Consider the following 12,779-nt stretch of genomic DNA (forward strand, 5'->3'; position numbering starts at 1 on the left):
CTGGTATCCTTTAGCAACTCACTTAGCTATACACTGTGCCTCATTAGCAAAATATTATATACCTCAGCATTGTGGTGAAGAATAAAAAAATTAATACATAAAAAGTGTATACTGCCTTGGCATGTTAAAAGAACTCAATGTGAATTATAATAAACTCAATTCTTTTTTTTCTAATGGCTTAACAAGAGGTAATTCTAAAAAAAGAAAGCGATAAAATACCTTTTGTCCCCAATAGTTAACTTTCACTTATCTCTAAAGAAAAGCAGATAATTAGGGACAAATAAAAACTGACAAGAAATTTTTTATATTCTGAAACTTAAAGATGAATTATTCTTGTTCATATACCTATTTTTGATATCAATCAAAAATGACTTTTAAATCACCATTTTTCTATTTTATTAAAGGTTTATGCAAATATTTTTCTGTGTTCTATGTAGGCAAAAAACATTTTAGCTGGGTGTGGTATTGGATGCCTGTAATCCCAGCATTTTGGGAGGCCAAACCAGGAGGATTGTAAATTTGAGCTCAGCCTGGACAACTTTGTCTTAGTGAGATCTTACCTCAAAATAAAAAAGGACTGGGGATGTAGCTCAGTGTAAAGGCCTTGGGTTCAATCCCCAGTTCACCAAAAAACTATTTTAAATTAGTATTCTAAAAAAATATGGTTGAGACTTTTTTCCTCCTCATTCATATATTTAGTGTTTACTCAGTATCAATTATATGCCAGGCATTTTGGTTAACAAAAACCAATAATTATAATAATACTTAGTACTTACAGTAGTGCTATGTGCCAGGGATGTTCTGAGCATCATATAGTAGAAAGCAAGAGTTTTGGTTCATCCTGTCTCCGCCCTGAATGTGTATCCCTGCAGACTTATTTAACATCTCTGAGCGTCCTTATCTGTAAAATGGGGATTTGGAATCAAAGAATCTATCTTGTAGTTGGTGGAAGGATTAATTTAGAAGCATATGACATGGTAAACTTAGCTTACGACAAATAATATACTCTGGTTTTACTCATCTTCCTTTTGTAAACTCAGTTCAGTTTTAACATTAATACTGACTAAAGAATGTGCTATATCCCAGCACTTGGGAGGCTGAGGCAGAAGGATCGTTGCAAGTTCAAGGCCAATCTGCGATACACAGTGAGTTCAAGGCCAGCGTGCACTATATAGCGAGACCCTGCCTCAAAAAAAAAAAAAAAAAAAAGAATGTGGTATAGTGAAAGAGAATGGGACAGGAAAACATACCAGTGAGATATGGAGAAGTGACACGTAAGAAGAGATGGTGTAACTTTTTGTCAAACTTTGAACTCAGAGATTTTTTTTTTTCTATATGGTTACAGGCCTTCTAATTAGAGTAAGGTGTGACTAAAACAGTTTACACATACAAAGATCTATTATATTATTTCAAGAAAGAAGACTTAGAATCAAATTGTGACAGCCAGCAGCTCAATAAATCTAAGACACACAACCTGTAACTACTTTTTAGTTAAAATGCAAAGTGTGTGCTAGCCAGAAAGGCAAGTGTAAAATGCCTTATACATACCTAGGGAATAGTAATGTATTAAAGCAAAGAAAAAATGTAATCCAGATCAAAACAAAATGCCTAAAAAATAAAAAATTAGCTGATTATAGCAACTGAGGAGGCTGAAGTAGGAGGATTCTTTGAGCCCAGAGATTCAAGGCAAACTTGAGCAATACAGCAAGTCTTTGTTTCCAAAAAATAAAAAGTTAAAATGTAATGTTTTAGTTTAGAAGATGGTCCACCATTGAAGACTGTTTACAATTATTTGGAATTATCTAATACTAACTCTACTAAATTACCCTGCCCTGCAGATAGCTCTTTAACCCAAAACCCAACTTACGTGTGAACTCCATCTGATTTTCTTTGTTCAAAAACTAAAGTTTTGCCTTCTGGAGAGGCAAGATGGAAATCAATATCTAATCCTGCTCCATCTAAAACCTGTAGAAGAGCACACAAGAAAAATATGCATTATAAATTCTGAAAAATTATAAAGTAGATCAAATGATATAAATATTTTCTTTCTGAACCTAGCGGGGTAAGAAAGCCACCAAAGTTATGGTAGGGCTAGAAAGGAATTGAAACTTATCTCTACCGTACCCATTCCTGTTGCCATCACCTGAATTTAAGCCTTGTGGATATACTAAAAATATACTTTCCTAAAACAGTGCTTTCATTGAGGAGCCCTGTGGAGTTTACAGTAATATACATTGCAGTTTAAATGCTGGTACTAGTTCTTTTACTTAATATTTAAGCAGTTGAAGACATGCTATATATATTTTTTTGAGTTTGTTTCCTTTTCAATAAACAAATAATAATTAGCTACTTTTTGATCTAGCATCCCAGGTCTTTATGATCTAACTCCAGCTGACTTCTTGAACACTTTATGAATTATGTATTATAATCAAGCCAGTCTTACTGGCCAGTAAACATGATTTGTTCCTTTATAATTCCCAAATATCTGTATAAAGATGATAGTGGTAACAGCAGATCACAATTACAGATTATGCCATACATTGTTTTATAATTTTTTGGTACCAGGGATCGAACTCGGGACCTCGCACTTCCAAGGCAGGCGCTGGAAGCACTGAGCTAAATCCCCGGCCCCATACATTGTTTTAAAGTGCTTTAGTTTTATGTAGATTACTTTATTCCTTCCAAAACTCTAAAAGGTAGGGCTTATGATTTTTATTTTAGTTTTTTAAAAAATTGAGAAACAGAGCAGTAGTTTTCCCAAAGGTTCAAAGCAATTAAGTAGCAAGGTCTAATCTGAACTGAGCAATCTGCCTCTGAGTAATTATTTTTGGTACCGGGGATCAAACTAGGGTCCTTGTGCTTGCGCAGCAGGCGGCCAAACCACTGAGCTAAATCCCTGGCCTGCCTCTGAATAATTTTTATTTTTTATTTTTGGTACTGGGGATCGAACTCAGGACCTTGCGCTTGCACAGCAGGTGGTGAAACCACTGAGCTAAATCCCAGCCCTCTCTGAATAATTTTTAATGAGTATGTTGTATTGCTAATAGTCCTAGGCCATTTTCCTGAACAGATAGTTCCTGATCCAGTAGTACCCATTCAAGAGCCAGCTTAAATATTTGGAAATGGACTCCTCCCCAGTTCTCTCATACTGTCCCCTGTATTCCTACAGAATCCACACCTATCCTCTTTGATACTTAATCATACATTATCTGGGACAAAGCATTTTTATGGTGGGCGAAAATTTTTCAAATTGCTCTCTATTTTTGTAACTCTAAGGGTACTGATCCTAACAATGGTAATGTCAGTATTTTAATTTTGTCACAGATGCAAGTATTTAAAAAGTACATCTATATGTCATACAAATTAAAGTGCTTTATTGTTTCACTGTAGAACACTGTCTGCTCATCTTGTCTTCCCCTCTTTCAATTCTCTCCCTGCTTTTTCTCTTTTCTATTTATAGCACTTGTTAAAAAGCAAAAATTACCTATTTGAAAAAGTATCTATTTGGAACATTATATAGTAGAGCCCTTTTATTTTCTTTTTTATTATTTTATTACTACACATGTATAGTCTTTTTAAAACCTGTATTCAATACCTATTCTCTCTTAAATAACAATACATTTTATTTTTCTTGCTGACTTTAGTAGAGTGCTCTATTCCTGTGCTCTACATAATTTTTTCTTCTTTAAATCTCAATGAAATGTAGAAGCTATATAACAATAAACGGGCCGGACATTTAGCTCAGTGGTTCCACCACCTGCCTCACAAGCCCAAGGTCCCTAGTTCAATCCCTGGTACCAAAAAAAAAAAAAAAAGAAGAATCCTTAGATCTATTTAGTTGTAAAGAAGAATGAAATTAAATGTATATAGAATTCTATATATACTACATGCAAAAAAAAAAAAAAAAGAGCCACATCTTCAATGTTCCTACGTTTAAAAATAAATATGTATTTACTGAAGTGAAAGCAAAAGTAGCACCCCTCCACCCCTGAACCCAGGGCCTTGCACATGCTATGATAAGCACTCAACCACTGAGCTATATTCCCAGCCCAGAAAAGTCATTTTTCAGTATCAAAGGACTCAAAAAGTTTTTAAAAAATTACTCAAGGATATCTTTCCCCAAACCTAAAACCATATCCATTAAATTAGAAAACAAGTGATATAACAAAGTTAAAAATATTTTCATTAAAGCTGAGGCAAGAGATTAGAGCTGGCTGGGAAAGCTGGTGTGATCTATCAATTATGGAAATACACACATGCAGAAAAACAGTTCCAACCCCTGCACCTGGGACAAATCAGAAAATGCTATATTCAATTCTGGCACAAGACTAAGTAGGTTTTTGATAGGATGGTCTAGATCTAACAGGCATTTATCTTTTCCTACCTTTAATAAATGTAAAATCTCACAACTTTCTCACTGTTTTTGTCCAATTCTAATATTCCCATGTTCAGGACAACAAGAACCAGGAAAGAATCTCTTGAAAGAGCCCACAACATCCCAGAACCCCAGTAACAAAAGCAATTACTATTAGTGGCTATCAGGGTTAATAAAACTGTTAAATAATTTTTAAGAATACAGAAATATAAGAATAAAATATATTACAAAAACAAAATAATACTATAATGTAAACTTCCAGATGATTTCAAAAGAACATGATGAAAACTGTAGTAAAACTGTTCAAGTTTTTGGTAAGTTAAGAGAAAACATATACAGCAATATATATGCTAATTTGTTTCATTTATACTAATAATTTATCTTCCTTGAAAAGAAAGTTTGTGTTATTATCTGTTTCTTTTTTGTAAGAATCTTTTTGGTTTATGTCTTATATTGAGTCATGAATTTGAAGGAAGCAATACACAGTGTAGTAACCTGTTATTCTTATTGTTGGAGTATAAAAATTTGTTTTTTTAAATAAAATTTAAAAATAAACAGAAAACATACAAATAAATCTCTGGTTTCAATTGCCAGTACAACCAGAAAAAACCCCCAAAAAACCCAATAAACAAAACCAAAAAACTGGGATGCTGGATTATACTTCAAAAAAAATCCTTTCAACTGCATAACCAGGAAAACAAACTCAAAAAATTAAAACCAAAGTGGCAAATAGAATTCATCAAGGGGGTTAGTTTACTCACTACAGTTACTCTGGAATTTGAAGTTTAATATACCCACGAGGACAGGGGATAACACTTTGAAACTGAATTATGTAGGGAGGAAGAATTTAAAACTAAACTAAACTAAACTTTGAGGTATCTTCCTCAAAGAATTAAAAGAATCATACCACAGTTATATAAGAGCACCCATGTTCATAGCAGCACAGTTTGTAACAGCTAAAACTTGGAAACAGCCTAAATGCCCATCAACTGGAGACTGTATCAAGAAAATGTGGTTTTTTTAATAAAATGGAGTACTACTCAGCCATAAAAAATGAAACATTAGAGACATTTATAGCTAAATGGATGCACATTGAGGCGATACTCTTAAGTGAAATAAATAGGACACGTGTGTAAATACCGAAGTTTCTCTAGCGTGAGAAACTGAAAGTGTAAATAAGGACTAAAAGGTATAACAGATAATGTGAAACAGGAAGAAAAGGGGCAAAGGGGAAGGAAGTGGGAGGGGTAGGGGAAAGGAGAGAAGGGAATGGGATTAATATGAGAAAATGGAAAAATAGGAACAAAATCTTTGTAAATAGGGAGGGATGGAGGGGTTGAAGGGAGGGCAGGGGAAGGGGGAAAAATAAGAACCAAGAGAGATTATGTAAAGGTGCAAATTTCCAATGATGAATGTCATTATACTGTATACCTAAAATGTACCAATAAAACAAAAATTTAAAAAACAAAAAAGAATTGAGAACTATCCATAATACCTATGCTCTCTGAAGGGTCAGACCATCAGCAAAAGTGGAATTAAAAGCCAGGCATGGTGGTACATACTTGTAAAAACAGCAGTTGGGAGGCTGAGGCAAGAGGATTGCAAATTTGAGCCTAGTTTGAGATCTTGTTTCAAAATTTAAAAAAGAAAAAATTTTAAAGGGGCTGGAGCTGCAGCTCCTTGCAGCCTTGGTTTCAATTCTCAGTACCTTCAACCTTCTGGTCCACAAAAGGTCCTAAAACAAACATAAACTGTGGGAAATTGGTAATCCATGTGCAGAAGAATGAAACTAGGCCCATATCACTCACCCTGTACTTACATCAAAATAGATCAAAGACTTAAATATTGAAAATGCTTGAAGATCGCATAGGGCAGTGGTGGCGAATCTACGGCACATGTGCCACAGTGGGCTGTCTGTGTCATTGAAATCTCTAAAAGATTCACTGTCATTGACATAGGGGAACACCTGAATCCATACACACAGGCAAGGACTTCCTGAACAGAACTCCAATACCACCAGAAATAATTCCAAGAATCAACAAATAGGATTACATTAAAAAGTTTCTGCACAGCAAAGGAAATGGAGTGAAGAGACAACCTACAGAATGGGAAAAATTATTGCTAGCTACTTTTCTGATACAGGACTAATATCTAGAATGTATATACAGAAATAAAAACTAACCCCTCACAAAACAAACAACCCAGTTAAAAAAATGGGCAAATGAACTAAACAGATACTTATGGCTAATAAGTACATGGAAAAAATGTTCATCGTCATTAGCCATTAGAGAAATGCAAATTAACCCTGAGATTCCATCTTTCTCCAGTCAAAATGGCTATCATCAAGAACATAAAAAATGCTGCAAGGATGTGTGGGGGAAGAAATGAACATTTCAACATTATTGGTACTATGTAAACTACTACAGTCACTATGCAAATCAGTATGGAGATTCCTCAAATTAAAAATAGATGGGCCAGGGATTTAGCTCAATGGTGCTGCTGCCTGCCTTGCAACCGCAAGGTCCTAAGTTCGATCCCTGGTACCGCAAAAAACAAAACAAAACAAATTAAAAATAGAAATTTCATTTGATTTAGCTATACCTCTCTCGGACATACTCCCAAAACTTCACACTACAGTGATACATACATATCTATGTTTATAAGAGCACAGCCTAGGTGACTGTGATAGTTAATTGTGGTGTCAAATTGAATAAGAAACTCTTGGCAGACTAGCACAGTTATAGCTGTGTCTGGATGATTGACTTATAGAGGAGGGAAGACTCACTCTGGATGTAAGTGGCACCAAACAACAGGCTTGTAGCCTGGATGGAATAAAAAGGGAAAGAAGAAGGAAGTCTTGGTTTTTGCTGCTTTGGAGGAGCTCCAGTCTTCACCATTGCCTTTTTTTGTTTGTACTGGGGATTGAACTCAGGTCTTTGAGCTTTCGAGGCAGGCAGCAGAACCACTGTGCTAAATCCCCAGCCCTACCATTGCCTTTTTTTGTTTGTTTGTTTTTTTTGGTACCAGGGATTGAACTCGGGTCCTTGTGCTTGCACAGCAGGAGGTGAAACCACTGAGCTAAATCCCCGGCCCTCAACAATTTTTAAATGAATGATTTATTTTACTCTTAAGATATATGTAATGGCATTAAAAAATTTCAAGAACTTTTATCAATGTAATGTTGGGCTAGTCATTTACCCAAAAAGTAGTCTGCTAAAACCTAAAATGTAATAAAAATGATAAAAATTTAATAAGCTGGAGATATAGCTCAGTGGTGGATTGCTTGCCTAGCATGCATGAGACCACAGGTTTGACCTCCAGCACTGGGGAAAAAAATTCAACATGTCATAGCAATTAAGGGCAATGTTAAGAATATCTATTCATTAATATTGTAAAAACTAATGTTAGGACTCAGAAAATGATACTTCACAGTGAAGACCTCAGAAACAAAGTTTGTCTCTGTCTCCTGTCCTCCTGTCTCTTACCCCTCTTCCTCTCTGCAGGCAAGCCATACAAAATAGAATTCTTACTCAAGGTGAGTCATAGAAATCAGAACCTCTTTTCCCTAAAACTAGCCAAAAACAAAAATGTTATTATAATTTTCCCCTGCCTTTCCATGTAACAGTTGTCTATAAAGAAATTCTCTGATACACTTTACTGGATTATAGATCATAAGACTCCCAGTCTAGAAAGGACCTTGCTCCATCCTCAGAAGGAAGAAATGCTTCACAGAGCCGAAGAAAAATCTAACAGACACCTTGCTGGATTTCTCCTCTAAATCCATTTCTATGAGACCATACCTTTTTTGTTCAATTATATTTCTACAAGGCCATCCACACTGCATTGAACATTAGCATAAATACAGATAGTACTCCTTATGGGTCAGCCTTTGAGTCTTCAATCTGAAGGCTCCTGTGTTATATAAAACTATAATCACATAAATTTATTTTACCTTTTCTCCTATTGATCTGTCACTTCATTTCAGTGAAAGTTCAGGGGGCAGCAAGAAATTTTCTTCACTTCTATACTGACTTTTTTTTTTTTTGGTACTGGGGATAGAACTAAGGACCTTGTGCTTTTGAGGAAGGTGGTGGCACCACTGAACTAAATCCCCAGCCCACTTCTACACTAACTTTAAGACAAGCAGTTACTGAAATATTAATCATGAGGCTAAAAAATGTAAACAAAGGGTTGAAGATGATCATCATCCTACAAATCCCTCTAACAGTAAGATTAAAGATATTAAATGACATGACTTTATTTTTCTCTAATCAAAACAAATGTAGGGAGAATGCTTTGGAGGAACCAAAAAAAAAAAATCATGGGCCAGGGATCGGGGATTTACCACAGTGATGCTGCGCCTGCCTTGCATGCTCAAGGTCCTGCATTCAATCCCCAGTACCAAACCCCCACCCCCCCAAATCACGAGTAACTAAAGATGCAAAGTATAAAGCTAAAGCATGCTGAGATCATATTAAATTAAAAAGCTTCTGCATGGCAAAGGAAACAACCAACAGAGAGAAGAGACAACCTACAAGATGAGAGAGAATTTTTCCCAGCTATCTGGACAGAAGACTAATATTTAGAATATATAGGAACTCAAAAAACTCAGCCCCCCCCAATAAAAGCCAAATCAAAAAATGGGCAACTGAAATGAGTAGCCACTTCTCAGAAGAGATACAAATGGCCAATAAATACAGTACATGAAAAAAATGTTCAAAATCTCTGGCCATTAGAGAAATACAAATTTAAACAACACAGAGATGCCATTTTACTCTAAAAAGAATAGCTATCATCAGATAACTACAAATGCTGATGAAGTAGGTGGGGGGGTTCCTTCTACATGTTGGTGGAAATGTAAACTAGTACAACCATTATGGAAATCAGTACAGAGATTCTTCAAAAAAACTAAAACAAGAAATTCCATTTGATCCAGTGCTTCCCCTTCTAGGTGTCTTCCTGAAAGAGTTAAAGACATCACATCACAGTGATACATGCATGCCCATGTTTACAGAAGCACAATTCACAATAGTTAAATCTTGGTAGTGGCCTAATGTCCACTGACAGATGAATAGATTTTTTTTTTAAATGTAGTATTATATACAATGGAATACTACTCTGCTATAAAGAAGGATAAACTTGAGTCATTTGTAGGAAAATGGATATACTTTGAGAACGTGTTAAGTGAAATAAGTCACACACAAGCTTAAATATTACACAGTTTCTCTTATATGAGAAACCCAAAATATAAATTAAAAGCAAAATAAATGATAGATAATTGGAAATAGGTAGATTTTTGTATATGGGAAGGGGACAAAGAGATGGAGGAAGCAAGAAGGGACAGGAGGGGAAAGGGATTACAAAAAAAGAATTAAGATGTGTTATATACACATACCAATTCCCCATAAAGAATGGGTTCATTATGTACTATAAACATATACTACTAAAAAAAAATACTAAGGCTAAAGCATGCTCTAGAGATATAAATTTAAAACTAATATCCATTGAATATGTATCAAGAACAGTCTTTGAATACCTATTAACTCATTATTTCAAATGGACCTCATGAGGTAATTATTATAATCACTTCACAAGTAAGAAGTTAAATAACTTGTTCAAGATCAAACAAATTCTAAGGAGTAAGAGTCAGGATTCTGAACCAAGAAACAATACTTAAACAGATTCCTTCCCTAATATGTGGGTAAATAGCCAGGAATTTTTGATTAACATAAATTGTTTTCTTATCTAGATGATTTCACTAAACCCTTAGGTGGTTTCCTTGCCTCTAATTTTTATTTCATTCAATCTACCTTTCAATGCCCACCATATTGACACACACATGTAATACAGCATTCCAGAGGCTGAAGTACGAGGATTCCAAATTTCAAGGCTAGTCAGGACTACACAGGGAGATCCTGTCTCAAAAAACAGACAGAATAAAACAAAACTACCTTTACACTGTACTGAGCAATCTGCTTAAATCTTAAATGGTGTCCATCTGGATGCCTAAGATGACTCAGTCTTTGGGTCTCTCCAATTTCCCTTTCTCCTACTCCTACAGACTTAAAACTCTATTACAGACTCAAAAATCTATGCTGGTTGCCCTAGTTCTTGGGAGGCTGAGGCAGGAGGATTACTGAGAGTCCAAGGCCAGCCTGGGCTAACGAATTCAAGGCCAGCCTGAATTACAAGAAAGCAGACTCTATCTCAAAAAACAAATTTCAAATCTAATAAAACACTTAGTACTTACAGTGTATACTATATACATGCCTACAACTAAACACTATGTATTTTCAGAATTATGTGTCTATTCATTTTGTCCCCTTTCCTGAAATATCCCTTATTTCTTGCATTTCTGTCTCATTTAAGCATCTTTCCAGATTTAACTGCATTTTCTTTGGGAATCCTCTTATGAAACCCAGAAGGGGCCCTCCTCTAACAGTACTTACCCATACTTTATTGAAATTACAGTACCTGTTTATGAATCAGTAATTCTTAAGTTTCTTTGAGAACAAGGGCTATTTCTTTTTCTTCTATTTGCCCCCCTCCTTGCACCATTCTAGGCACAAATTAAATGTTCAGTAGTTTAACACCTCCTCCATCCCAGCCCCTGCTGGTAATGAACCCAGGTGAGCAAGGGCTCTACCATACAGTCACACCCCCCCAGGACTTAAGCGCTGAGCTTCTGAACACTCCTGAAAATCAAAGTATGTTAAGTTCTAAAAGAAATGTTGAATTCTAGTCTCAGTTTTGCTCACTATGTCATTTTAGATACTTTACTTTCTGTGCTTATCATATGTAACTATAATCTAATTCTACAGGTCCTCTGGATAAAAATTCTACATTAACTTAATTTTCCTCTTTAAATAACAGTACCTGGCATTTTAAAAAATTATTTACATTAATTTCAAAACATAACATTTAATTATAAAGTAATTGGAAAAAATAGAAGATGAACCACACATTTTTTTTTTTTTTGTATAGGGGATTGAACTCATGACCTTGTGCTTGCAAGGCAGGCGTGGGCACCACTGAGCTAAATCCTGGCGGCCAACATGCATTTTTTGCAGTGCTACCAGGAAATGTCGAAATTGGCAGTATGGAACTACTAAGCTATCTTCTAAGTAGGGGTTGGGGAAGAATAGGCTTGTAATGCCAGCATTCTGGGAGGCTGAGGAAATTCAAGCCCAACCTGTCTCAAAATAAAAAATGGGCTGGGGATGTAGCTCAGCGAGGTGACCCTGGGCTGAATCCTCAGTAGTGCTGAATAAATAAAACAGATTGTCTTCTAAGAAATTGTCCCCTACCAGAATGACTATATAAACCCATCCAATTCTTTATAATAGAGTATTATGCATATATCAAAAAATGACACAGGGAAATGCTGACAATGCCAGATAAAAGAAAGGTTACAAAGTTTCAATATATGATTTGATTATATTTGATTTGAAAAAAATGGATATATAAGGGTCGGAAATATCCACCAGTCAATATGGCAGGCAATAGCACCTCCCAAAATATTTGAAAATCAAACTGAGTGATAATCACACGGTTACGATTCAAAAATTCTTAACTGAAGTAAAGATAGTGAAGGTTTATAATATCGGAATTGGGTGAAAGTAGTGGAGGTGACTCAACAAAGTGTCATCACTTCGTCCAATGATAAAGGAGAACGTGTTTCTGTCTTGTATTGTGAAATTCTCAGTACTGGAGTGTAGACTGGGTAGAACACCAACTGGTAAAGAAAGAGTAAAGTCACCGACCTCACCAGTTCTGGCCTCTTTCCGACCGGAGAAAAGGGAAGAGGGCGGACAGCAGTCAATTGCATGGCCAGGCAAACTTCTCTGTCCCGGGTCCCCTCGCCCCAGCGAGAACCTCGCCTCGCGCGCGAGCGCGCGCCTGCGCGGACCAGGCCGGCTGCCGGGGCCGCCTTGGCCCCTTCACTTCCCCGGCGGTCCACAAGAAGTACCCCAGCGAGTGCGACGAGGTGCAGCCAGGCTAAAGGAAGAGGGCGGGCTCACGCTCCCCACTTACTTGGTACTCGATCTCCAGCGAGGCCTTCAGCGGCATGGACTGGTAGAAACACTCCTTCTGTCCGGCCGGAAGGGTAAATGTAAAGTCGCTGTCTAAGGAAGGCGTGAAGCCGGCCACCCCCGGCAGCAGCCTTAGGGGTAAAGCGACCAGGAGGAACAAACAAAAGGGCAGCCAGATTTTGTCGCCCATCCTAGCTGGGGCAATATCGGGCTGAAGGTCGCGTGGAGATGTGGGACACTGGCGCTTCGGCTCCGGTTTTCCTCCCTGAACTCCTCGAGGCAGGGGAGCCCTGAGTCTAAGAAAACTTTAGGTGGCGGCCGCAGTAGCAAAGGCGGTGGCGGCAAGTGGTGTCCTCTGGAGGGTAGAGACT

General features: G+C 36.8%; 1 protein-coding gene across 4 annotated transcripts in view; it reads right to left on the minus strand.

Moving 5' to 3' along the window:
- Tmed5 (transmembrane p24 trafficking protein 5) overlaps positions 1-12,598 on the minus strand; it is a 34,791-nt gene extending 22,193 nt beyond the window's left edge. For all 4 annotated transcript variants that reach the window (XM_004841251.3, XM_004841250.3, XM_087213142.1 and 1 more), the window contains exons 1-2: positions 12,410-12,598; positions 1,868-1,965 (exon numbers count right to left, since the gene is read on the minus strand). In XM_004841251.3, coding sequence (XP_004841308.1) covers positions 1,868-1,965; positions 12,410-12,598 — 287 coding nt within the window. The remainder of the gene's footprint in view (positions 1-1,867; positions 1,966-12,409) is intronic.
- Between the last annotated feature and the right edge of the window lie 181 nt (positions 12,599-12,779).

The sequence above is a fragment of the Heterocephalus glaber genome, unplaced genomic scaffold, assembly GCF_053883595.1.
Source record: "Heterocephalus glaber isolate CG9 unplaced genomic scaffold, H.glaber_assembly_v1.0 deba00001442, whole genome shotgun sequence".
NCBI lineage: Eukaryota > Metazoa > Chordata > Mammalia > Rodentia > Bathyergidae > Heterocephalus > Heterocephalus glaber.